At 34.9% G+C, this 27379-nt stretch overlaps 1 protein-coding gene across 1 annotated transcript; it reads right to left on the minus strand.

The window, feature by feature from the left end:
• Positions 1 to 2490: 2490 nt before the first annotated feature.
• Positions 2491 to 26705, minus strand: LOC132941057 (mucin-2). The gene is made up of 5 exons (XM_061008910.1): positions 26245 to 26705; positions 9815 to 9970; positions 5865 to 9753; positions 5486 to 5704; positions 2491 to 4298 (listed from the first exon to the last, which is right to left on the minus strand). The coding sequence occupies exons 2-5, from the start codon at positions 9940 to 9942 to the stop codon at positions 3390 to 3392; spliced, it is 5145 nt and encodes a 1714-aa protein (XP_060864893.1). The 5' UTR covers positions 9943 to 9970; positions 26245 to 26705; the 3' UTR covers positions 2491 to 3389.
• Positions 26706 to 27379: the final 674 nt, after the last annotated feature.

The raw sequence follows: 27379 nt of genomic DNA on the forward strand, positions 1-27379 counted from the left end.
AATTTACCTAATGTTTAATCCGAGTCCACGACATTGATAGTTTAATACAATAAGGTTCTTCATAAGTCGTTCTTGCAACAGCTAAATATCGAAAATACAATAGTAAAATACGGCCAGTTCGTTGTAATAATATAATCGTTGGTCGTTTGAAGTACAACAACATTTTAAAAACATCGGTATTTAAATGTAAAATTATTCGCCAGATAGATTTGAGTTATTTTGTTTCAGTTCAATAAATATTAACCGTAAACTTGAAATAATCCAGTGTACATATTACATATCTATATACATTGTAGAATGGAATTTAAGGGGGTCAGTGCAAAAATCAGACAACTCCGTTCTTCAAAACCTTTCAGAAAATAAAATAATAAAAACAAGTACATTTTTTTTTGGAGCTCTCTTTTATTTTGACCAAAACTTAGTATTCATTATATCTTTCTCTTGGAGCAATCTTTTTTTCCATACAATTTAATACCAGACAACTCCAAGGCTTCAAGTACGTTTTATGTATTTCCTATACGGATCCGTCTCGTTCATGAAAACATTATAATATACTCTTGATTTTTTTTTCTCTACCATATAGTATCCAAATCGGATTTGATCAATTTTGTAATAATATTTATACTAATTTTAATCTATTTATGTAAAGATCCCGTTCGTATACCATCGTAGATCGGTATTGATTTATAAGTTACACACACTTTATATAATATTTATTATTATAATAAATTTTTGGAAAATATTATATAGATGCTAATCCAGCGGCTCTCGGCGTTTTTATAACTGCATACCACTTACACAGTTTGAACATTTCCATGCACCACTTGTTCAGATAACATTCTTTTTTTGCTTATCAAAAATTAATACGTTATTTCACATGCATGGAATTTTTATTTTACTTGGAACTTAAAAATTATGACGATACAAGCTGAATTACTAAACGAAAATGCTTAAATTAACGCACAAAAAAAAAAAAAAATTAAATGTGTACAATTATTATTCATTTTATGTTATTATTAATATCAATAATATTTAATGTGAATAATGATCCATTATAATTTATTTTTTTCATAAATGGAGATTTCCTTCGCGTACCACCTATGAGCTTTCCATGTACCGGCACTAGTGGTACGCGTACCAAAGGTTAGGAAACGTTTTGCTAATCCATCCATCTCATTCATTCATAATCGTGTTTTCACAATCAATGACTATTGCGTTATCATTGAGTTCAGATTGTGCACATCGATTATAGCTGCAGTGACCTGCTCAACAACGAGGTATGTCAAGACCGACTGCACAGCAGAGCGGGTTCCCTGGGGTTTTCGGGAAATCGTTATTAAACCATCATAGGCTATATGCGATTTTGATTTACCTACGTTCAGTGATATACGTTAGTTCAAACTTCAGTTTTAACTAAAATTATAAAAACCGACATTTCGGAACAACATATTATTTTTCTGTTCGTGTTCAATGGAATCATCTAAGTTACAAAGTGCGTTTGACTGAATTATTGTTGATTATTACACCTACTGCACACGTGTTGTAAGTACTTATATGTTTACTACGTTACGATAAACATAATACATTTCAATACACACCTTTGTATAGTATATGCAGACTTGAGGTGGTATTCCCAGTACATTATTCGGAATATTTTTTAGATACTTTTTTTTGTTGAAATTATTCAATACAGTATTTTGAACACTTTTTACAAGCATCCTGAGTACAGCATTCGGAATACATTTTTTCTTATTTAGGTGTACTCTTATACATTACGAAATATTGCGTACGAACTATATTAATATGAACACATGCAGTTATCCAGAGAGAGAGATTCCACTGTGGTAGGGTGCCGGGTGAGATGCGCAGAAGAACAGATTTTCGAGGGGCGGCCGCGGTGTGTTGTTCTCTCGCTGGACAAAGTCATTTTTCCTACTGATACCTACAGGTTATTTGGAATTAAATATATATTATAACTTAAAATATCATTTATTTATTTTTTAGATTTAATGGTTCTAGTATGAAGTACTTAAGAGGAACCTTTATTCGATTTCAAACGTTAGCTATAAAAATTGAACATTTTATAAATTTTTTACTACAAAATAATTTGTGAATTCTGTGATTTTGATATTGTGCTATTTACCTGTATACAAATTTGAATATGTATTTTCTTTTTTTTTATATTGGTATACGAAATACGTAGGTATTATTATATATTACCTTTAAGACTCTAAAGTAATTAGTAGATCCAATTTTCTATCAGAAATCACGCTCAAAGTGGAAAATCGAAGCATTTTTTCTGCTGTAAATCGTGTACACAAACACAAGAAAACATACATCATTGTAAAGTGATACTAATGACTAGTCGTGGTATCAAAACAGTACATATTCGTTAGATAAAATCGTACAAATTAATATCATTGAATACAAATGTGAAATGAAATACAATAGGAAGGTAAGGTACCTGTATAATTCTTTATTGTTATAAAAATAATAATTAAATAATTACAATTTTGACTAAAACTAAAATAAATTTAGCTGCACATCAATGATTAGTGTATTGCAGATAATTTATTATAAATGATTTGAAATAAACATTTACAAAAACGGAATCATGGATTTACTTATTCTGTATACATAAAAAAAAGTATTTAGACATAATTCCTTAAAAAAACTAGGAACAATCTTATTTTACGTATAAAAAAATCTAATATTTAATATAATGTTTATCGTGTATAAAATATTTAATTTTGTATTGACAAAATATATATCACAAAGCGTGTCACAGTTTTATAGTAACGCATTTAGTATAATTATTAAAATAATAATAAACTGAAAAATATCCTATAAATAATAATAAATTGTACGCATAAAAAAATATACCTATGTATTATTTATATATATATTATAAAATATATAAAATGCAAAAATTGTCGTATATCGTTCAGAATTCTGAACTACATTAAACTTAAACAAACGTTTAGGATGTCGATTTTACCAAGATCATAAAATTATTTAAAAAATATCAATGGATAGAATTTAAATATTTTTATCGTTAAATGTCAGTGAAATCGACCGGATTAGTTCCAATAATAACCTAATGCCAAACACAATAATGTGTAAATATCAGTTAATTTTTCGTCTCAAAAACGGGTCGCCGCGCTCGTTTTACTGTCCACAAACGAGGTATGCCCCGCGGCGGTCAATTTTGTAATTTAAAAAATAGAAACTCACTTAAAAATTATTATCATCGTCGTTTGGCAATGGTGTAATAATGTGTACATTTAGTAATATTATAATATTATGTTTCGTGATATCAATAATAATAATAATAATAATAATAATAATGATTTAGTTAATTATCATATAATATAATCATTACGAATGGTTCACGGCAACAGCCTCGGGTTAAACCTACCCAGGTAGATTATCATCCCTGTGGGATTGTGCCTGACCAGGTAAAGGAACGGCCTGTCGAACCGGAGCCTCGGCACGTCCGGGAGCCGCGCCTGCCTTGGCCGCAGGTTGAGCGGCAAATGCGAGTACGGGCTGTGCAGCGGCAGATCTTCGGCGCTGCGCTTCCGGCGACCACCGTCGTGGCTACTATTGAGGACGCTCTCGTGGCCGCTCCCGTGGCCGTCTTCGCTGTCGCCACTCGGGCCGCTCCCGTGGCCGTCTTCGCTGTCGCCACTCGGGCCGCTCTCGTGGCCGCCGTCGCGGCCGGCACGGCCCATCCGCTGCGGCGACGCCGGGTACGTCTCCACGTGGTGCCGGGCGCCGATGGTGTCCTCGCCGCACGTGCTGAACGTGTTCACCTGCAGCATGTCGGACAGGTACAGGTCGTACAGCCCGTTGACGCCGCGCAGGTCGGCCTTCTGGTCGCTGAACACGTCCCGCAGGCCCATCTTCTGCAGGGCGGCCGTGGCGTTCAGCACGGATCGGTGCGAGAACCTCGGCACTTGCAGCTCGAGCCCCGGTCGGGGCAACAGGCTCCGGAGCACCCGAGACCAACCGCCCCGCCGGTACGACGTCTCGATCAGCCGCTGTTCCAACCGGGCGAGGCCGTCGCCCGGGGCCACCTGGCCCTGTTGGCCCGGCAGCACCAGTATGGTGGACACCGCCGAGTCCGGGCCCAGGCAAACGGCCGTCGCGTCCAGCCCGGGTTCGTAGCCGGCCAGGAATCCGCCGCGCCACACGGCCGCCGGCACTGGGACCAGGCGCCGTTGTCTGGTCGACGGTCTCACCACGAAGTACATTTCGCCGTCTCTGCCCTCGGTGGACGCGCTCTCGCAGCTCGTCTGTAACACGAACGGGTTATATCAGCATAATATAATATAATATATTATGTACTATTGTTATGACGATAAACACGTGTTCCAATATTCCAGTTGCCTGATGGGAAACATTTTTGCAATCGTGATTTTTGTTGGTTGTGTTTTTTTCGTGTATTCGAGGTATTACCTTATGATTCAATTTACTGATACTTTGTTAAAAAAAATTATATAATAATACCTATTTGTAATTACAAGTTATTCAGCTTTATTCTTCAGCTACAGGTCCGATCATATAGGATAGAATTTTTACATAATATATGCATATTATATGCAATATGCACAAACTAACTTTGAACTGTGTAATTTTTAAGATATTAATTATTTATTTAGTTATATTTTAAGATAATTATGATTATTCAACATTTAGAAAAATTACAACCATTGAACTATTTAGAGTTCAAATGTTATATTGGCAATCGCATGGACGATAATTGTTATCACACGAATGTCATACCCGCATGACGTATAATTATCTCCATCTTATAAACACATAAAATAATAACGTCGGAATAATCCATTTTATGTTATTGTTTTTAACATTAGAGTGAATTTACCTATTCTCAAATTTCAAATTCAAAAATAATATCCAGGGTTACACGTAATTTTTTTTAAATGTTTTAATTTTGAAGCAGGTTATAATCATGTTACAATTTATCGTTTAAATGTATAAGAAGTTAATTTAAAAAGCGGAGTGATAATCGACGATAATAATACCTATTGTATTATACGATAAGGTTCATTGTTTTCATGTCAACCAATGCCTTAAATTATATTTATTTTATTATAATATTATATTTTACTAAATAAACTTAAATGTGTATTGATTTAGTCTGTGTGCTATATTTAATTATTTTTCTATTTTGTCAGTATAAATCCACCATTTAAATCCCAAACCTTTTTAATTCACTCTAGTTACCAGAATTTCTTAGGACAGCCCTATCCTGCTTAGCATGTGCTTTCCAGGCAAATAACAATTATGCTGGAATTCAATTCCACTCTTCACCTTATCACGAATAATTACGTATTTTTTAAAAATAAGCCCATATCAAATCCAGTTTGCTCATGGTTCAATTAGAATACCAAAAATACGCGTTTAAAGACTATTTTATCAGTTTGTGTATCAACTGTGAAATATCATTAATTAAAATTACCTGGAATACGTTAGCACTGAATGCGGCGAATGGTGGTGTCAAACTCAATCCAGAACCACGAAGATATTCCACAACACGACCCAAAGTTTGTCTTTTGACTAATAAATTGGTTCGTCTCCTTAAAACGTCTCCTATCGTATTGAAGTCTACTTCTTCTACGTGTCCATCATAATACTGCTGTACTCGTTCTTTATAGAATTCTAGTATTTTTCCATTTCCCTAAAAATAAAATGACAAAATGTGAACAACGATAGCATGTTTGTGCAATCACACCTAATTTATTTGGAAGATAATATGGATTATATTAAACCTAAGTACGGAAGTGGATATTAAAAAAACAAAAATGTATGAAAATGTTTTTCATGATAATAACTTTTACCTTGTGGCTGTAGATTTCCCGGACGAAAGACGCGGTGGCCACACCTGGATTGTTGATGTTGGTTATTGAGTGCGTAATGTTCCTGAGTACTTGGTGAGGATTGAAAGTGACCATGTCATCAAGCCTAAGCACGTCGTTCATTTGACCGGAAGTAGAACCACGGGCACCTAGGAATACCATGGCCAGCATAGCAGTCAGCTCGAACGGAGATAGCACCAGACTTCTGGAGGCTATCTGACCTTTTCCGGTAACGGCTGTCCACATCTTGAATGACAACTCGTTACAAAGGTCAGCAAATCGGCGCACATCATCGCCCAAAAACGCTACACTCGCTTCCATTCCCATGCTCTCGTGTGGCGCAGGATGCAGTTCGACTGTGGACGGAGACGCACTGTTGGCCATCTGTGGTCTATAAGCATTGGACGACGGTCCAGGCGATTTTACTGCAGGCGGCAGAGTGACCGTGGCTGGCGTGGACCAAGTGGTGTAGTTTTTCACGGCCACCGTAGAGTTTTCAGATACTGCCGTCATCGAGTTTTGGACTTCAGACTCTGCCGTCGTGGCTGTTACTGCTGCCGATGCTGTTTCTACTGTTGCTGCTGTTGATACTGTTGCTGTTGCTATTGCTGATTTCACTGATGTCAGTGATGGTTGTATCGTCGTGGTGGTCGATGTGGACGGCATGGTTACAGCTGACATTGTCACCTCCCTCGTCACCGGGGCGACATAAGGGGTGAACGTTGTGGTTACTGATTCTTCGTTGCCGGTTTCTGGATTGGTAACGGCGCCACGGTTTTCAAATGGCGTGGTGGTGTCGAAAAACACTTGCGTTTCCGATGATAAATCGTCCAGTTTAGCCACTTGCCCGGGACCACCAGTGGAACTGACATTGAACACAGTCAACATTTCCATGCTTGGTTCTGAATTTCGCATCGCCTCTTCTGTGTTGTTGGTGGTCACCGATTCTGCAGCGATCGTGTCGTGCGGCTCCAGGAACTTGGTAACCAACTCCGCTGAATTCGTAGTGAAGTCGTAAAAGTCCTGCGTGGCCGCGTTCTCGGACACGGCAAATGTGGTGGTCTCGTCATAGTCTGACTTAACCGTCGCCTGTTTTCGGCTGGCTTGTTCAGTGGATGATTGTTTTCCCTCAGCCGAAGACAATTTCTCGTAGGGGCGCTCGCCAATTTCTTGGTACTCCGTTTCAAGAACCGTCGCCACCGCCGGCTTTTGTGTGTTTTGCAACATGCTAGCCACGGCATTTATACCGTCTTTGAGCATCAGGTCTACGCCGGGCGCACTGTTGTTGTTTTCGGTTTCTGGTCTGTCTTTCAGTTGTAATTCCGGAAGGAAATGTGTGACCGGAACGTATTGAGTATCCGATTCTGGTGTTGTAAACGTGACCTCGGTCGCATTAGTGGCTGTGGTCCTAGCCGACGTACTGGACACTATCGAACCTACTGCTGCACTAGCCGCTGTCTGTGCTATCGGTGTACCTGTTGTTATCTGAGCAGCCGTCGTACCGACCGTCGTAGTACTCGCTGCACTCGTTGAAGCCGCAGTTGTCGTCACTACAGTTACACCTGTATCTGCAGCTTCCACAGCAGTTTTTACTGCTTCCATTATTTTTTCCGTTGTGGTTTCCAATTTCGTAACTGCCGCTGTTTCTGTTGTGGTTGATGTTGTTATAGTTGGTGTTGTTGTAGTCGATGTTGTTGTAGTTGGTGTTGTTGTAGTTGGTGTTGTTTCATTCGTCGTAGTTGTTGTTGTTGTTGTTGTCACTAAATCTCCAACTGAAGACGAGATCATTGATACCGGAATTCCAGTTATAGTATTTACCACCGACGGTGTTGTTGTCGACATGGAGGCAGTGAGCGTTTGTTGAGCGCTAACAGTAGTTGGGGATACGGTACTAGTAGAGACGCTGGAAGCTGTTGACGATTTAGTCATAAAAGACGATATTAAATCTCTAATCACGTTAGCGTCTGTAACGGAGTTCAGTGGCTGACTGTTGCTGGAAAAGAACGATTTTTCGGTACTCATGTATGGAATAGTCGAAGGGTATGCTGTTGGATGTTGAGCGGTCATTGGCCATTCTTCTACTTTCACTGATACATATTTATCGGGTTCTGTTTGACTACGAACCGTTGTTGTAGATGAACCATATCCGAAATTTGGAATAGCCGTAGTTTTTAATTCTTGTATGCGATTTGATAGAGTGACATTCGTTCGATTTATGCCATTTGGTCGATTTGAAGTGACTTTAGTCTGGAAAACTTTAACAGGTTCTTTGACGAATTTATTCTTCGTCTCCTCGGTGGAATTCCAAAATGTGTCTATTGGTTTTTTCACGCTGAGAGTTGCATTATTTATCGTTTTGTTAACAACTTTTACGAAACTATCAATTAATTTATTTGGGTAAGCTTGAGTGGTTTGTGTAATCTTTTGCATATATTTAGTTGACATGTTACTTGGTGGGTACTGGTAGTTATTTCTAGTAGTAGAAACAGTAGTCGCATTAAATTTATTAATTGATGATGGCTTTGTCATATAAGAGGCTGTCGTAGCATTTGCATATGGTCGAGGTTTAGTCACATTAGACTTGGGCGGTGCAAATCGTGTTGCTGTGATGGTAGGGGTGGTCTTGTGCAAAAATGGCTTATCTGTAGTTGAAGTTTTATATGTCATTGTAATTGGAGGTTTTCTAGCTGATGTCAAAGCTTCAGTTACTGGTTTCAAAGCACCACCAGTGCTCAATGACATTGCTATTGGACTGTAGTAGCTTAATTCTGGTGAACTCTCTTCGGGTATATAATCTGCTGTACTATCTTTTTCTACTAAATCATTAGTCTGTAAAGGTTTGTGGTTGGATGATTGACTGTCAGTCACTTGCGACAGCATATCTGATATAGAAGCTGACATTTCTTTATTTATCTCAAGACTATCTGCCATAATAGATGGTTTAGCAGTTGAATGCAACATTAAAATTGGTTTTTGTAGTGCTGGTTTTTGTTTCTCGAATGACTGTATTGGCCTAAAAGGTTTTTTAGTCGTTGATGGTTTAAGTGTTGTCCACTGTGTTGTTGACTGTGTTGGTGATTGTGTTGTTGAGTGTATTGTTGAGTGTGTTGTTGATTGTGTTGGAGTAAATTTTGTTGTTACTTCAGGTTTGACAGTGGAGTATTTCGGTGTTGACCTCACTTTTTCTGTTGTAGTGGCTATTTGCGTTTTTATAGATGACTGTGGCAATTTAAGTGTCGTCGATTGAGGTTGCATTGATACTAACGGTGCCTTAGTAGATGACAATGGTTTTTTCGTCAATGGAATGTCCATTGACTCAGTTGTTTTGGACGGAAGCAAGTATCCGGAAAGATGAGCTACGTCATCTGGAGTTTCAATTAGTCCTGGGAATAAGGCTGACCACGCGGACGCTGAATCTGGGCGATGTAAAGATGTGCTTGACATAGAAGGAATGGGTTTGCCCGAGTTAGCAGCCATTTCATTTTTCAGTACATTTTGTACACTTTCCAGAACCTTGTGAACTGCTGGTGCATCTAGTGATTCGAGATCGGAAGCGGGTAAGTGCATAAGTGCTTCTGATGAATGACTTGACAGTGCATCATGATAATATGTAGGGGAAGCGTCAGCCATCACTGATTCTGGATCTGCTCCAGCAATTAAACCATGTATTTCATCCAGTGTCATTAGCCGTTTAACTAAATCTCCCGTTTCGTCAAATGTATAAAACTCATAACGGTCTGGTGATAATAAATTACCAGGACTACCGATTATGGTATCTGTAGGTTTATGTATGTTTTTACTTTGTCCATCAGCAAAATATGTTTTGGTGCCATTTCCATGATCCATTATCACAGATACTGATGTTACCACACTAAGTTAAAAAAAAAACCATGAATTACTGATTATATAATTTTTATTTTTATTTAACATACCTTGAACCAAGAACTCTTCTTGAATCTTCGGAATCTGTTTCCGATTGAGACGTAACCCTGGAAGGAACACATTGCGCTGCAGAGAGCAAGCACAGGGTCACCAGCCACCGGGTGTCGGTACCCACCATGTCTGAATCTTACATTAGTTTTGAAAACCTAAAAAAAATATCATATTTATTTAATATTGCATTAAAAATATTAATATCAAATTATTTAGTAAACCATGCATGATAATTTAATGTTGCAAAGTAAAATAATATTAAAAGAATATATTCATAAATATTTTTCTAACAAGATCTAAAATTTTAACTGTAAAAACAAACTAGTACGAATCATAGCTAAATAGTAAATTATATACTTGTATGCTATTAACTGTTTTAGATAGGTTGCATGAACCAGAGCGTGAAAACGGCTGTGAATGTAAATGTTTTATAACACGTTGACAATTTAGACTCTAAAAAATATTTATTTTTTTAAACCTTATAAATAGGTAAATGTATATACTCGTATAAACTAGATACAAAACTATAAATATAATTATATTCGTAGGTAGGAATTCAGCTGAGGATAAGCTTATTCTATTGAAATTGATTAACTGTTAGGTAGGTAGGTACTTAACACAGATAGTAATTGTAACTTGTTTTTTTAACATTATTAAATAAAATAAATTATTCAAAATACTTATTCAGTATTTTTAAAGATCTAGACATACAAAAATAAGTATAATTTGTAATAGAGATGAAAAAAAAATGTTAATATTCCTTGATGTGTGATTGGATTTGTTCAATTATCACGATTACTGATTAGTTATTACTCATTATGTAGGTACTATTAGTAGCGTTACATTAATTATATTAGTGATTTTGGTCAACCGGGGGCATAATCTGTGCCGCCAAAAAATAATAATTGACTGTAGTTTTTACATTTTTGTACCATGAGTGTTTGACGATGACAACGTTCAGTCAACGACTTGTGTCGTTTCTTATTTCCAAGAGGATAATGGACATAAGATATTATTATTTCCATGACATATCGTCCTTGTGCCAATGTTAAACCGAGACGAACGTTGGCTCGTCCGCGGAGGACACATAACAACAAAAATAATAATAATAATAATTTATATTATTATCGCTTTAAGAACGATTTCAAACGGTTTTTTTTTTCAATATTTTTCATTTTCAATTTTTATTGTGCGAAATATTTACCCATTGCGATTATCCTTCGACAACACTAGATTCCATCGAGTTGCACGAGCAATTTTCTCCTCGAACTGGGTTAATATGTTACTGTAGCTTTTAGGCCTTTTCCAAATTCATTCCAATTTCATGTCAATTCCCCGAAAATCATCGAAATAACATTGTAAATATCAGGCAACGAATAAAAAAATACGATACAATATTATAATAATATAATACGTGACGAATCAAAAATGAAATTTTTCCATAATGCTTTTAATTCATATTTGAATTTATTTTTTCGAAGGTTTTCTTCGTATAGTGCCTTCTAAACCACAGCAAGTACCTACCTATGTCTGTTTGAATGTGAATCGATTGACGAAAATATCTGAGTGTACTCGTGCGATTAACAAATTCAATAGAATATTATATTGCTCAATTGGCTTACGAAAAATAAAATTTGATTCGTGTTCGATTCAATTATATCAACATGTAGGTAATTCGCGTAAGCCTACGATATTACAATTGTTTTCCGTTTGATTTCCACGGATCGATGTTTATGTCATGTTAATTGATTTTTTGTCAACCACACACATGGTCAAACTAACAATTATTTATAAAAAAAAAAAAACTGTAACAATCGATTATTCGTATAAAGAAAATTAGGTAATAAGGAAAATGTAACAAAAAAAATATGTTATAAAAAAAAATAGGTAATAAAAAATCAAATCAGTCAGATTATAAATATATTTTAAAATGTCTACAACGTTTCATATTAAAATATCCATATTTTAACTTAAATATAGGTATAATATTCTTGGCTATAATAATGTTATATAAATGTTATAACTATTTAGTCAAGCAGTAATATGCATTTGTTTTGATGTAATTAATTTGAATTTAAAATGTATAACTAACTAAAAAGTTCCATTAAAATGTAATAAACTTAATAGAATTTCGTAAAATATAAATGTGATGAAATCGAGGAAACTATAAGTATATATACAACAAGTATCCAATCTACGAATCACGTATATAACAGAAAATAATCTGAAAACGTCAAAACGTAATAAGCACAACATAAAAATCTCGTAGTTCATTTCACATTTGACAGTATCATTCACCATATTATTATAAAAAAAAAAAAAAAAACGAGTATAATAATGATTCTATTTTATGGGTCAGTGATCTCGAGATGAGGTGCTGGGAAGACAAACATTTTAAATACGCTCCTGCCAAAAACAAACATTCGACGAAAAGTAACGTTAAGTACATATTGCCGGTATCAGAGATACCGTACATTAAATACGTACCCACGTCCTTGTCCAACAGTAAACCGTTATCGACGTCGCGTCGTTTAACCGGTCCTCGGAGGGCTACAACAGCTGATACTTGTTTAAATCTTTACTAAAAATAAGAACTATTATTGAATTATGCAAAACAGTAAACACTGTATATTATATTATATGACTGATCGTTCTGTAAGAATAAATAAAAAATATGTATTTAATTATTGGAGACGGTGCGTATCTTTTTGAATAGACATAAATTATTTAAAATTTTCACACATTATTAACATACTACATTTACGAGAGTTAGAAATACTATACCTGCTGAGTGTTGTAATTGTATTTTTATAAAAAACGTAAACAATTATTAAAATAAATATTTGAACCGTTATTGTTGTATGCCTTCATAACACTATGATGGAAGTAATATTTTGTTCTGTTTATTACCTAATTTCCTAGGTTTATTATTTGTAATAATACAACGTTATATTAGATTATTAATCATTCACGTCTTTTTGTTGAAGTTTTTGAGTTTTTAACTATATTTTACTATTATTTTAGACCAGTAGAGGACGCTACTCTACCGTAATTTATAGTGTAAAAACAGGATTTTGTGCGAATGAACACAGTAGAATGTGTGATATTATTGCAATAAAAACACTACGGTTTCGTTAATCTGGATTCTGGACAAACGCACGACAAAACTTTAAAATGTCAGTGAACCTGTTATGAATATAAATTACCAACACTGGTGAAGCCTCAAATTTTTGTTTACTTCTGCACAGTCCAATAAAAAAAAAAACATATACGTTGGAAGTGATTTTGAAATGTGTTTGTTGATTTAAACTTTAGAAAGACTGTCAATCGCGATAACTGTTGTACTAGAGAACAAATATTTGGAAACATTGAGTCAAAACAGTCCTATACGTCTACGAAACTCGATCAAGAAAATACCAGTCAGAAACTTCTTTGAGAGTTATTCAACCGATTAGGTTGTCCTGTACTCTCATCCGTATCCGCCGCGGACTATATATGACTGAATCGATAGGACCGCAGTCTGAGGTCATCTGGCTGCGTAACTATACCAGATAATAAGTACCGATTATAAATATTATTACGGTAATAACCAGTATAGTATGAAGCCTAGGTGGTAAAAAATCAATGTAAAATAATAAAAGACAAACATACAAATACTGTTCAAAGGAAATATTATTAAATTGTCAATAATGCTCTGCAAATGATTTAAAAAAAAATAACAATAGATTAAAATTTAACTATATGCATAAAAGTTATAGTTTTGTCTGAGCAAAAGTGCTTTTAAGATTAGTAATTTTTGTCATGATTTAACCTTCACTCATAAGTCATAACTATATAATATAATTAAAATGTAGATTCATATTATTTTTCCAGCACAAGCTATATATGCCTATATAGGGTAGTTGCAAATCGTACATTATATTATACTTAAACTATACATGATTCTTGATTTGCAAATTTAATTATTTTATTAGATTTCAAATTTTTATTCATAAATTAGAATTATTGTTTTTCATAAAAATAAAATATTAATTTTAAAAAAACCTAATAACTTCCAATTTTACAATGTAGTATTTTTGTTTGACTAAATTATTGATCAACGATCCAAGATTTAGTTAAAAGTTAAAATCAAATATTGTCGTTTTTGATGTAAGTATAATAATACTTTTTCAACTATAGCGCCTATGTGTAAAACCGTATAGCCGTATAGGTAACAAAATTTGCATGTATATTTGACGAAACTACACACTCCAATTTTATGATGGTAAATGATTATTATTCGAGTGAGAATATAGGATACACCCATCGTAACGCACTTCCTTCTCATCAGCAAAGAACTGAAATAACTTACGTGTGACATGCAAAGAACAAAAACCCAAATATACATATGGTTATCAACTGTCCAAATTACACTAAACCACGTAATATCCTCGACATCAACTTCTGTAAAATAAATATGTGATGAAGAATATCTTAAAGCAATTTATAAAAAAAAAACACAAAATAAACTTTTGTCGAAAATTGTAAGACTATAAAATTTATAAAATTATAATTAGTTTTAAGATATTATAATTTATAACCTTTTATTAAGCTTTAATTAAAAGTTAAATGATAAACTTTGTTGTTAAAGTATAAAGCCTTAAAAAATAAAATAAATATTAAAGTGATAAGTACCAACATCGTAAATTTGCTTTTATTTTAATATTATACAATTAATATATAAACATTTTTTTATTGTTGGATTTGCATTTTTGATAATATGCTTTTATCAGTTACCACTATTTATAGATGTAGTTACTATATTCACAACTTAAACAATAGTTATGAATATGTAATTGAATAAATTTTTAAAAAAATGTTACTTTTGTATTTTAGTTATTTTTACAAACAATACAGCCTGAAGACACCCGCACTATTTTATGATTTATAAATTATATTTGCATTGATAGTACCGAGATCAGTAAAATATATAGTAGTTGCTTCTATAACTATATGCACAAAGTAATACGCAACTTCTCTAGAGATGTATTCTTAAAATTGAGAAATTTCAGAAATTCCGTGTTCTCTGCATTAATACTCCTTATAACGAAAATAGGAATGGGAGAGAAAAATTTCGTCCGCCGCGGTTTCAAATCGAGGTATCTGCGTATTTCGCTCGTCTTCAAGACGATTTACGATTAAAGACCAGTAGCAGTGTCGACGGGCAATGACGGCTGGCATAATTCTGCCATAATTTGATAACGATGATTTCTATACAGACCGATTAATTGGAAATCGTTCGCTGCGTGCGGCCAACAGACGAAGATTAACTAGGTGACTGCCGCAATTTTGAACAAACATAAATCAGTGAGAATGCATCACAAACAACAAAAAAAATAAATAAATAACTAGCCGCGGATTATTCGAAAGGAACGCGCGCACTAAATATCGTTCAATGGTTTTCGAAAAAAACTCTCGCAACAGATCATAATATAATATTAATATGGTATTGCCCTAGATTTCAATGTTTGCGAATGAATAATATTATTTAATTTGATGTGTGCCCCGCTGCAAGTACCCACGGAGCAGTCGTCGTCCGGTGCAGCCGGACGTCTTATTCTCGTCAATCGTCGTCCGTCATTATTGTCATCGCTTTTCCTAAAGGCTGTCAGCAAGACACATCGTCACCGAAGCAACAGGTACAACACAATGCGATCCGCACAATGTCGCTCATTCGGGCTAATGGACGACCGATGAACCGGAGAACAATGTATAATATTATACCTACGGTTGGGCGGCAGCAGGCCGAGAACTACGCGCCACAGATCGATCCACCGTCACAGTGTCCGATTACCAACAGATATTATATATATATATATATAGACGGTAAGCTATTGCAATACTATTATACAATATATAGGTACGTCTGCAGGAGGTTTATAGTCGTCATAGTCGTGTCTTCGCAGCCCGCTATGTCTTATCTACAGTGTATGTATATACCTATTCACGTCCTCTCCGCGACGCGATATTTTATGACATCCGTCGCCGGTGCAATTTTAACGCAGACGAGAACAATGGGTAGAATACCCAGTCGGAAAAAAGTCGCATTGTACGAGAATCGGTATCGATACCGGAAAATGTACACTATACTGATAATTGTCGCCGAGGAGATAAATGTTTTGGATGGCCGACCATCGGAACCTGCGCTGCAGCAGCACTTGTCATCGCCGCCGCCGCGATGTACAAAATAATCGTCTGAAAACAATTACCTACCTATATATATATACCTCGTCGGTACGACAATCGTGGATAACAATAAAATGTATAATATTAAACAGTATATTATATTCGGTGTACGCGTGGCATGTTCTATTATCTCGCAAAACCGTGAGAATTCGTTGTGCAATTTATCGGAAACTGTATAGGCGGGGCACGTTTCCGGTCGAAGATGAGGTGACAATAATAACGAACAGGTGGGCAACGATAAATATACGTTTTCGTCAAGCTATAGCCGCTAAACCGATCGAACACGAATAGTGTAAAAAACAACGTAAAAACGGCGGATAAAATTCCGGGAATTAAACCGCAGAACGTCTTTGCAGCCGACCCGGATATAACAAAATTAACGGCCAATTATAATATTATAGAATATAATAATTTATAATATACCCGCGCATAAAACATGATGATTGTTGTGCTCCTCGTAGAGTACACATCCGTGCGATCTCGATTGTTTGATTTTTTTTTTCCTTCATTGGAGACGACGATTATCACCGAGACGATAATACAATATTTGATTTAAAAGTTCTAACAGTGTATTAGCTTAACTATGCACTGTATAAGTGGCGTACACGAATATGACAATACCAATTTAATAGGCCTGCATACTGCAGGTCTACTCATGGCATAAAATTAAATTAAAATTAAGTAAATTATACAGGGGGGTACAACTCCTAGTTCCCGCCCTGTATGAGCCGCCGCTATACTGTGCGTATAAGACTTTTTCGATTCCCTTTTATTACATAGTGAAAATCACACATTGATATTATTATAGTTATTACACACACCTGCGGTGTATAAAAATTACAATAAATTCTATGCATTCTTAATAGAACTGTGCCGTCAAAATATATGATCACGTATCGTTTGTGTGACAACTACTGCAATATTCTTAAAAAAAAAAAATTAGAAAAAACCTCAAAACTACAAAATATAAATATTGCTATGAATTATTCATGCGATAAATTATGCTATTATTTACATTTTTTAAGTAATATGAGAATTACATTTTTTGCCGAGAAAGCGTATTACTTAAGTAATTTAAATAATAAACAAAACTATTTTTGTAATTTCCTTGTCTGTCACTTTAAAATAATAAAATATTTTTTTATCACATATTTTTATTTCCTTTGTTTTGGTTATGGTTTCAGTCAATTTGTGTAAATTACATAATTTAATTTAAAATAAATAATGCGTAATATGTGTAGGTACGCGTATAATACGCACTTTTGTTTTTAAGAATATTCGATGAAAGGGATATAGTTAACTCAAAGTCTTGAGAAAATCTTAAGTATTTTCGATAAGTAGTTATGTTATGAGTAATATTGTATACAACTATATATAAGTAATATACACTAGATAGGTCACATAATAATATGGTACCTAATTCAATTGTATTCCAAAATAGATACAAATAGAACCTATACATATATTATAAAATTGTTAATTTTTTGCAACTGAGGGTTTAACTTATAAAACGTATATGGTTAATTGATTTTTTATTGTTCGTCTCATAATTAGTTTCTATTGTTTAAATTAATAATGCACACGGATCAACCTCAAAGTAATGCCCATTAGCCACTGAATTACCAATAAACATTGTAAGATAATACATTAATTCGTAATGAATATTGTCAAATAAGTCGATAATTTTCATAAAAATTATAAGTGTGTGTAGATTTATTTTAAAATATATTACAGACAGAATAAAGAGTATCGGAATAACGGTGCATTAATACCGCATTCGAGATATACGTGTTATTACCACAATTAGTCCGAACCGTAAGTCAAAGACCTCTTGTACCCTTTGTGCTTCACCGGTTTAACTTGGTATTAACGTTCAAATAAAGTATAAACCGTGGCGTATTTAATAAACACGAGGCTCGGAGGCTCCGACAATATTGAGATAACGATCTGAACAAAATTTTGTACCAGGTTAAATAAAATAATATGGTTTTCGTGTGGACCCGATGATTCAACTATGTAATTTGCATGAATATCGTGTTACAGTGTTATTAGTACACATATTACATACATATAATACTATAATAATACATACACACATCGATTTCGATCACTGTACATATAGAAACAACTCGGACAATAATTACATGTCTTACATTGTAGACTGCGTAATACCGTGTTAGTAATAATATGTACTAACTAACAATAATCGCATGTTATAATTTTTTTTTTTTACGCGTTTAAAACTACCCAAGAATTTATTGCACTTTGCGTATTAATATTTCACTTGATTATGATTTCGCGTAGGTTGACAACGGAGAAAAGAATATTAATTTACGAATAAGATTATTAATACAGATGCATAGGATAGTATTTCAAAAATTAACTATACCTACTTGAAATATACGTGTCAATTGAATAATACAAAAAGAAATATTTTTGTTTAAATAAGTAGGTAAACAATGTCAGGAGCGTCGACAACGATAGCTTATGGCTTCTCCCCTGAAGACATCAAGCTAAACTAAATTGACAATCAATTAAAAATTAAGATACAACAATATTGCGTAAATTATTTAACCTCTCCCCCCCCCAAAAAAAAAAAAAAAAAAATAAATATTTACCTACGTAATATAAATTATACTGAAATATGATATGTAGTTATTATAATATTATTATAGACTAATAGGTAGGTACCGAAATATTTAAACTATTTTTAGAAATAGTTCTAAATGGTTGATAATATATTTTGAAATAAATTCAACAGGTTATACTGCGTTACTGGCCTGCTAACTTACGTTTCTAATTTCAATTTTGTTGGAAACTTTAAATTAAAAAAAGAAATAGCGATCAGTGGTTTTGGATACGTTACCGAGAGCGTCCAAATGAAAATAACGTACAGAGACATTAATCATCATACTATTGGATACGATATAATAGTATTAATAAGTTCCACGGAATATATGAAATTAAATTATCATAAATTTCACATATTCTGTGATAGTTCTTTTTAATGCACTTACACACACTAGGTACAACACATGTATACGGTAGGTATACACATGACATATATTATATCGGTGTATTATATATAATCAAAACGCCATTGCATACATTATAGCATATTATACATATGAATGAATTATTACGCGTCTGTCCATATTTCAATGTAATAACACATCGTCTGACTGCAAGCGTACCTATATAGGTACCCAAGAACCCGACCAATAATCATATTATGGCTGCAACCGATTCTCCGCGCGAAGTATCATTGTAAATCGCATCCATGTGCAATGTTCGATGTGCATAATAATATGTGCAGTGCGTATAATTTAATATACCTACCTACTGACAATCTGTCGAGGGACTCTGCAGGAGAGTTCAACGACACGCTCTACACACGCGCATATATTGTAATAGTCGTCGTTGGATTTTCGCACGCGGGTGGTTGACAAACGGCTTCGGGTGGAAAAAAAACCGACAGTCCGGAAAACCGCAGAGCTATATTATCGACCGGGCCCAGAGCAAGAGACAATGCGCGCTCTTAATAACTGTTCTATTTTTTGAGTCGCAGAAAGAAAAAAAACTATACCTACTTCAATATAATAATTGTAAATCACATCGCCGTACGTGTACAACACCGCAGTACATTTTATAATATCGCATTCGATAATATTATATATAGGTTTTCATCTGCGACCGGCCAACGGACGTTTGAATTTACGTCCACTCGCCGCCGACTGTTGTGCAACTACATATATACCTACACTTGTACAGTTGCGATTCGGGCGAACGACCGACCGAGTCGCCTCCGCACAACACTCGACGATATTATTTGTGCATGATAGGTACACCGCGGTGTGATCGAAACACAATCGGAAAAATGTAATAATCTATTGCGGCGAAACGAGACGACCAGATGAAACGCGTACCTACATCGGAGACGGGCCAAAGACGCGCGCGAACGTATCATTTAATAATGATAAAAAAAATAATAATAATAATAATAATAATATACAGTCCGAGATGTAGGTCTGTTGTGCGGCGGTGTCTCGACGTATTATTTCTATAGGTACACACACGCGTGTCCGTTATAACTTATAATAGGCGGCGGCGGCGGCGACGGTCGTGTCTGCGCGTTATAATGGTGTATTACCTATATATGACGGACGGACGGACGGTGTGAGAAACGGTGTGATTTGAAGATCCGTCACAGACACGTATATATGTATGTATGTATATTAAACCTATATACGCACATATCGTATTATACCCATATAACATCTGATGACTGATGAGATGCGTCCTACCTGCCTACCTGCCTACCTAGTCGCGGCTCCTCGTGTATATAAGATTGATACTCGAAACGTCGTAACATATTATACGAGTGCACGTACACGTTAGCTGGTTAAATACGTGTTGCTAGACAGGGTTATGGTACATTAAACGCATTAATATCGTAATGTATTATATTATTATTATAATATTATCGTCGTCGTCGTCGTGTTATATTATGCGCGTCTCGTGCGTAGGAGGCGAAGGCGGTAAACACGTAAGTGGGTCGGCGGCGTGCGGATCGGTCACCGACGGTTCGGCCGACGGCTAAGGTTTAATAATGTGACGTCGTCGAGTAAGTTCCTCTGGGCGAACGAGATGCTCTGTATATCTATTACTCGTCGAGCTCGCGGTACGACAATACGTATATTATGCTGCGAACAACAACTGTATGTTGTTATTATAAATAATAATGCACCCATGATGGTATTATATCGACGTGTTGTGTTGGCGTGTATACAGCGTACGCTGCAGTATATCTCTATAGTGCTGTATAGCTGCGGGTACACCGCATAAATTAATATAAAAATATTATAAGCGCGGTACGCGGACCGTAAAGGACCAGCGGCACAGCACCGTTTTCTGTAAACAGATTCGAATCGGTCTACTTGTGTGGGAATTTTCAACTTTTTGAATCCGCGGACAATATTAATAGCTGATGTTCTTGGGGCGGGCCTCTGGAGGGAAAACGTACAATAGGACAAAATCGTCATAAAAAAAAGACATAGCACAGAATATTGAGGTATTTTTAAAAATCCTAATTGCATTACTATATAGGTACATCGGTTGATGCAAGTATTTCAAAACTACATTTTTTTGATTGTTGGACTTAAACATGGAATTTCCGTTACCACTCAACACTTAATGATACATCGATTAACTTGCCTCAGTGTCGGAGCATCTATTTCCATGACCTCCCAGCCTATCGTCAATACGTGACTGTGACCGGATTTTTTTTTATTAAAAACATAGGTATATATCCATCATCTCCATTCATATTATTACTTATACACGACAGTTCGGACAGAATAATAATAACAATTAAATGGAAAAATAATAAATGAACGAAACGGTGCCGTCCGTCGGTCCACGCAGCATGTCGGCGTGATAGCTGTACCGCGGGTGTGATTTAATTACAAAAATATATTACAATTTACAGTAATGTCGTCGTCATCATGTTGTTGCGACGATTAGAATTCGCCTCCCTCGTGGAGCAATTATTGTGTTGTAAGACGGAAATAATGTGAAGCAGTTATTACAATACCACAGAATTACACAAAAACTTCAACGATGCGCCGATTTGTATCAAATAATATAATGATATACGTAATATACCTACAAGCCTATTATTATTATTATTATTATTATTATTATTATTATTATTATTATTATTATTTTTGATACACAGAAGAGTAGATAGTAAACTAATAACGAATTCGACGTGTCTCTTGTGCATTGTCAAGACGTGAATAAAAAGTTGATTACAATTTACGCGTGGACGCGAAACGAAGAATGACAACGTCGTTACAAACGGGAAAATTCAATTTCATAACTTTAATAATAATATGCATAATCTATTAATCTGCATAATATACTGTATGATTTACACGTGTGAAAAATATACATTTCAATAAGACGAAAACGCGCTCGTGAATTAATATTATATTATTAAAATGAACGAAAACCCGCGGTGAAATGTATTAAATCAAATCGGCACTTTAACGGTATACGATTATTATTATTATTATTATTATTATTATTATTAATAATAGGTATGATCAGTCATCAAAATATTATTATAATTGTGCCACATGTATTATACCGCGGGTGAGAATTGAACAAATATATGTAGCGCGAATGATTTAAATTTATTCATAACCACAAATTTTTTTTTCAAAGTCATGAACGACGATCGCGTTAATTTTAAAACATTATACACCGACATAATTATATAGGTATACAAGCATATTATATACCAGTAGTAGAATTGGAAAAAAATAATATAATCGTCACCATTTAGAGTTTAGACCGACAAACTTCGGACCGTACATAATTATGTTAAAATGCGTCCATATCTACAGTTCGATCGGTATATTATAATATTCGTCTTCAGCAATTTATCAGAATAACACGGGTATAACTATATGTACGTTCATATTATTATATAATTTGTGAATTTGACACAGATTTTAGTTCTTCATTGTCTTATATTTTTTATCATTACTGTTTTTATTTTATTTTTTAAACCGTATAATTCATTTAACAACGTGATGTTAACTTTGACGAATGCATCATTTGCGGGTAAACGCGAATAATTGTACAGTTAGGTACTCTACGGCGGTTTACAGTCGGAAACGTCTGACGACAACAACGGCTAATTAATTCCAACGGAAATTTATCGATCCGGTGTTCTCTGACCCAAAACATTGAATATTATTGACCACTGTATAGTCTTATGTTCGTTACAGATGTCTCGGACATTACGATAGTATATAGGTATACATACATACTATATATATATATATACATATTTTAACAGTTTGTTGTACCGTTCATGTATGTGGCGTATATAAATCGACACACGCGCATAGTATGCGTATTCGAGTTTCATGTCTTATTAGTTATTTCATGCGTTAATATAATATAATATAATACATATATATTATATTGGTGTATATACAGAAGTACCTGAAAATACGGCACCTATCTATGCGCTAATGCAAAATAGGTATAGTGCTCGGTATACGGAATTATGATTCCTATACGTCTATGATATTGTGCACGTGTAGTACCTACAACTATGTACTTATGTGCATATTGTGTAAAACGCGAAACGAGCTCGAACAAATCTGGAATTCGATGGTCGGTGGATCGAAACGCGGATGAGGAGCCGTAAAATAACGTACAATTCGAATCGTTTGCCCCGTGTCTGCTTTGCCCGACTGCCGCCGCCGCAAAGTTTTACGCTGAATCGGTTAACCGGTGTTATTACAGTATTACGGCGTCGGTATTAAATAATTATAGCTATGAGTAGACGTATTATAGTGGTCTGCTCGTATATTATGGCTTACGGGTCGACGGCCGTTTATTATTACTGTGCTGAGGAGGAACGTGTAACACGGCCGTAAAGTGCGCATAATTATTCGCCACGAGAACGTCTTCATTACATATCGTTATATCATATTAATTATTATTATTATTATTATTATCGTCGTCGTCGTCGTCGTTGTCTTTTGAACTAGAAGTGATTAAAAACCGCGGACGAGAAACTAGTTTTTAAAATGACACCAATTATTACAATATCGGTATGATCATCTTGTTGAATAAACGTGCGTAGCTTCAACGAACGATATCAATATAAAAAAAAAATAGCGTATAATAGTGAGTATTGACCAGGGTTATAATATAACCTAAACATTAGTTTGCTATACATGCAACATGGTGAGTAACATTTTAAATATCCCATAACTCGTTTGGTTCTATAAATTAATTGAAAAAAGATTTTTTACATACTATACTTACAATGATAATGTATTAATATGTCATATTTTTAATATTACTATCCAATCGTCAAAACCCAAGTAGGTAATCTTAAAAATACAAGTTATAATTATTTTCCTCGTAATAAACATCGTACAATGACACTAATTAAATCTAATACAGTAGGTATCTAATAAATTATAAAATTGGGAAAACCTCATAGAGGTACCTACACATGCACATTTTTAAAGATTTGACCTAGACATTGTAATACCTATTAGTTATTACCTACATATCAATATTTCAATATTAATGCTGTAAATCGAGCGAAATTCTACGTCGACTTACCGTCCTGCGAGCTCGCGGAGCAAACCACATGCCTCTTGAATTATTAATAAGCTAAAACTGTGTCACCTTCAGTGACTGTGCATTTTTTACGGTTAAACCATAACCATGTGTCCTGATAGTGACATTACTATAATTGTTACCTTGCAGTTGTTGTTTATACTGAGTACCTATACTGACTTCCAAAACACAAGAAATGCATTGAAAAATATGTAGCTTAGAGTACTTCGACTCGTACTAGTTTTTATTATGTGTAGTAATTTGATATGTAATTGTAATAAGTGAGTACTTATTCCAAAATAACCAAAAAAAAATTGAATAATGATAAAAAAAATAGATAAAATCATATTATTTACTACACCTCACGAACAATTACTTCATATTTAACAACTATAACAATTACCTATACTTCGTATGTATTGCTTAATTTTGAGTCATATCAATAATGTGATAAATTACCTACTAGCGAGGTTAAATATTTTACAATTTTATCTTATACTTTTACTTAATACATATTAGGACATTTTATATGACTGGAAAGTATAAAAGTTTCTTAAAAATGATTCATAAAAATTACAAAACTATTACCATTTACCAATGAAAATAATATTAATAATTTGAAGTTTCAATTATTATATATTAATTAAAATTACTTTAAAGGTTTCTTATTATACAGTCCAATCATTTAAAAAGATTGAAAATAACATAACAATTCTTAAGAAAAAAAAATAGATCGCCACAAAATAGGTATTTAAATAACAATTTAAGTCAAAGAAAGATATTTTTCGATAATGAATATTCTTAAATCTGATTTATAAAACCTATGATAATTCCAGTCATTTAAGGATACAATCCTTACCTCTATTATAATTTAAAAAAATTACTTGGATAGAGGAATAATGAATGTTAATCAAATAAACAACCATTGCCCATTAGGCACAAAGATCCGTAAAGTTCGAGTTTAGTACACCACACTGGGACGAGGTTCTGCAGGACTATACATTTTCTGTAGGCCATCAAAATATTTAAGATGATTAAAATAAAGAATGATGAGAAATAGTATTAAATTCATACTAAATAAAACTTATTAAGTAACATCGTATGTATAATATATGTATGTATATATATATATATATAGATATACTGATACAGTAATAATGGGAACGGTGTCATATACTCATATATAAGCGATTTACCAAAATTGTTGCGATCTACGTCATGTACAATAGCTGTGTCGTAAGCGATGTACCAAACAAATACCTACAAATTACTTACACAAATTATTAAAGTAAACATTAGTAGTTATTAATTTATGAAGAAGTATGTTAGGTTAGGCTAGTTCTAATTTCCTCATAACTACGGGCGGAGGGGTTTAAAATTTCATATTTTAGCAATCAAAAATTGTATTTCTAAAATCTCATTGTGCCGCTAAAATAAGTCAAAAACCCGATAATCGTGTGCATTATTGTTTTACTAGTGTGTGAGACTCTACAAATTATAGTAGATGGCTTGTGTCACCGTTGTCGTCATAATAATAAGTTTTCTTACGTAGGTACGTCGGTAACCCAACCTAGTCAGAGCAGTGGCGCCAAAGTCCATGTTAACGTCGGGCCATAACAGGGCAGGCCACATTTTATTTACCCCATACCTTTACTATAAGCATTAGTATACTTATGATTATGATTAAGTGTATATTAGAGTACCTATGTATTAAATAATAAAGATATTGAGGCAGCAAAGTTTTGAAACTTCCCGACCACATTTTAAAAACTTCGGTGCCACTGAGTCAGACTGAGCTTCTTAATACAACAATTAATATTATAATATATAATCCACATAATAACTGGGCCTATCGATAAATAATGTAGCTAACATAATAATATCAAGTCCCGTCGGTCGTGCCCCCCGTGTTCACACAAACCATATGAAATATATTATCTAAATGTAAACATATCTAGATAATATGTTAACCAACATTAGATAATATAGTCTACTGTCTATTGACAGTATGATAATAATATTATTACGGCCAGTCGTTGTCGGTTCTTACCTCGGTGTAGAAATGTGTCGGCTTTGTCACTTGAGACCGGAACGGGACGGACGCGTCGGTAAAGCGATCGTATTTAGAAACGCACGCGAAAAACAAAACTTAGACCCCGGTGACAGCTGAAATACCCGCTTCCGGTCCTATCCCCTAATCGTCGGCAGTGGCCGGGTGGTTTTCTCTGCGGGGTGCGGTTACAGGTAAGCTGACGGGCAGCGGTGGTCGCGCTGGAGAGCAACCGTTGGTCGGGTATATACTCGTCGATATTAATACTGTTGTGTGATTATCGAGGAGATGAACGAAATCGCAATAGTATTATATGATGGCGTAATGCACGTACACGCGCACGTCAGAGGGATTCGCGTTTGGAATATTATAATATTAATATGTACTATGGCGCTGCGAACGTTGTGCGGCACCGACGTCTTGTACGACACTGAGGCGGTCTGCGGAGGTGGTCTTCGTCGTCGGCCGCGACTGTCGGCGGCGAGGAAGAGGAGCTGCGGCGGCGGCTGCTGCGCTTACCACCAGAAACCGGACGTACCGCGGAAACCACCGCGACCAGCCGGCTGGTTGCTGCTGGTTGCTGCTGCTGCTGCAGGTCGCCTTCCCCCCGACCGAAGATTCCGTTATCCCTCCGACGGCGTCGGCGGCGGTGACCCCGAACCGGTGGCGTGTGCGTTCCGCGTTTTTATCGCGTCCGTATTTTTTTTTATTTTCGTTTGAGTGTTTTTTTTTTTTTTTTTTTTTCGTATTATTCTAGAAAGACACCACAGAGTGTAGTATTATGTGAAATGTTCTGGTGAAAACGATTTCAATACGAATAACGTTTAACATCGTTTCAACGGTAGGTAAATAAGTAATAACATTACATAGTATAAGTAAGAATAGACGAAAGAAACAAAAAAAAAAAAAAAAACGGATTCGTGAGAAATTACGATGCACTTGTTGTGCGTGTGTGAAATGTACGACAGACCTTTAAGCGTCTCTTTGTAGGTTTGTTTTTTTAATTATCACCGAATACTGACGACGACTGTCTGTGAATTAGATCGCCGCGTGGAAATTAGTCGAACGGTATTGTATAACAATAATATAAACAATAATAATATATAATTATTGTGTATACGATACTATAATATAT

The sequence above is a fragment of the Metopolophium dirhodum genome, chromosome 3, assembly GCF_019925205.1.
Source record: "Metopolophium dirhodum isolate CAU chromosome 3, ASM1992520v1, whole genome shotgun sequence".
Classification (NCBI taxonomy): Eukaryota; Metazoa; Arthropoda; class Insecta; order Hemiptera; family Aphididae; genus Metopolophium; species Metopolophium dirhodum.

Bases quoted from the DNA above. Each gene is read 5' to 3' on its own strand.
- LOC132941057 (XM_061008910.1), bottom strand. From the start codon at position 9,942: ATGGTGGGTACCGACACCCGGTGGCTGGTGACCCTGTGCTTGCTCTCT. The intron at 9,754-9,814 runs GTATGTTAAATA...TTTTTAACTTAG, and splicing joins AGAAGAGTTCTTGGTTCAAG to TGTGGTAACATCAGTATCTG. The intron at 4,299-5,485 runs GTAATTTTAATT...TTCGTGTTACAG, and splicing joins TCAGTGCTAACGTATTCCAG to ACGAGCTGCGAGAGCGCGTC.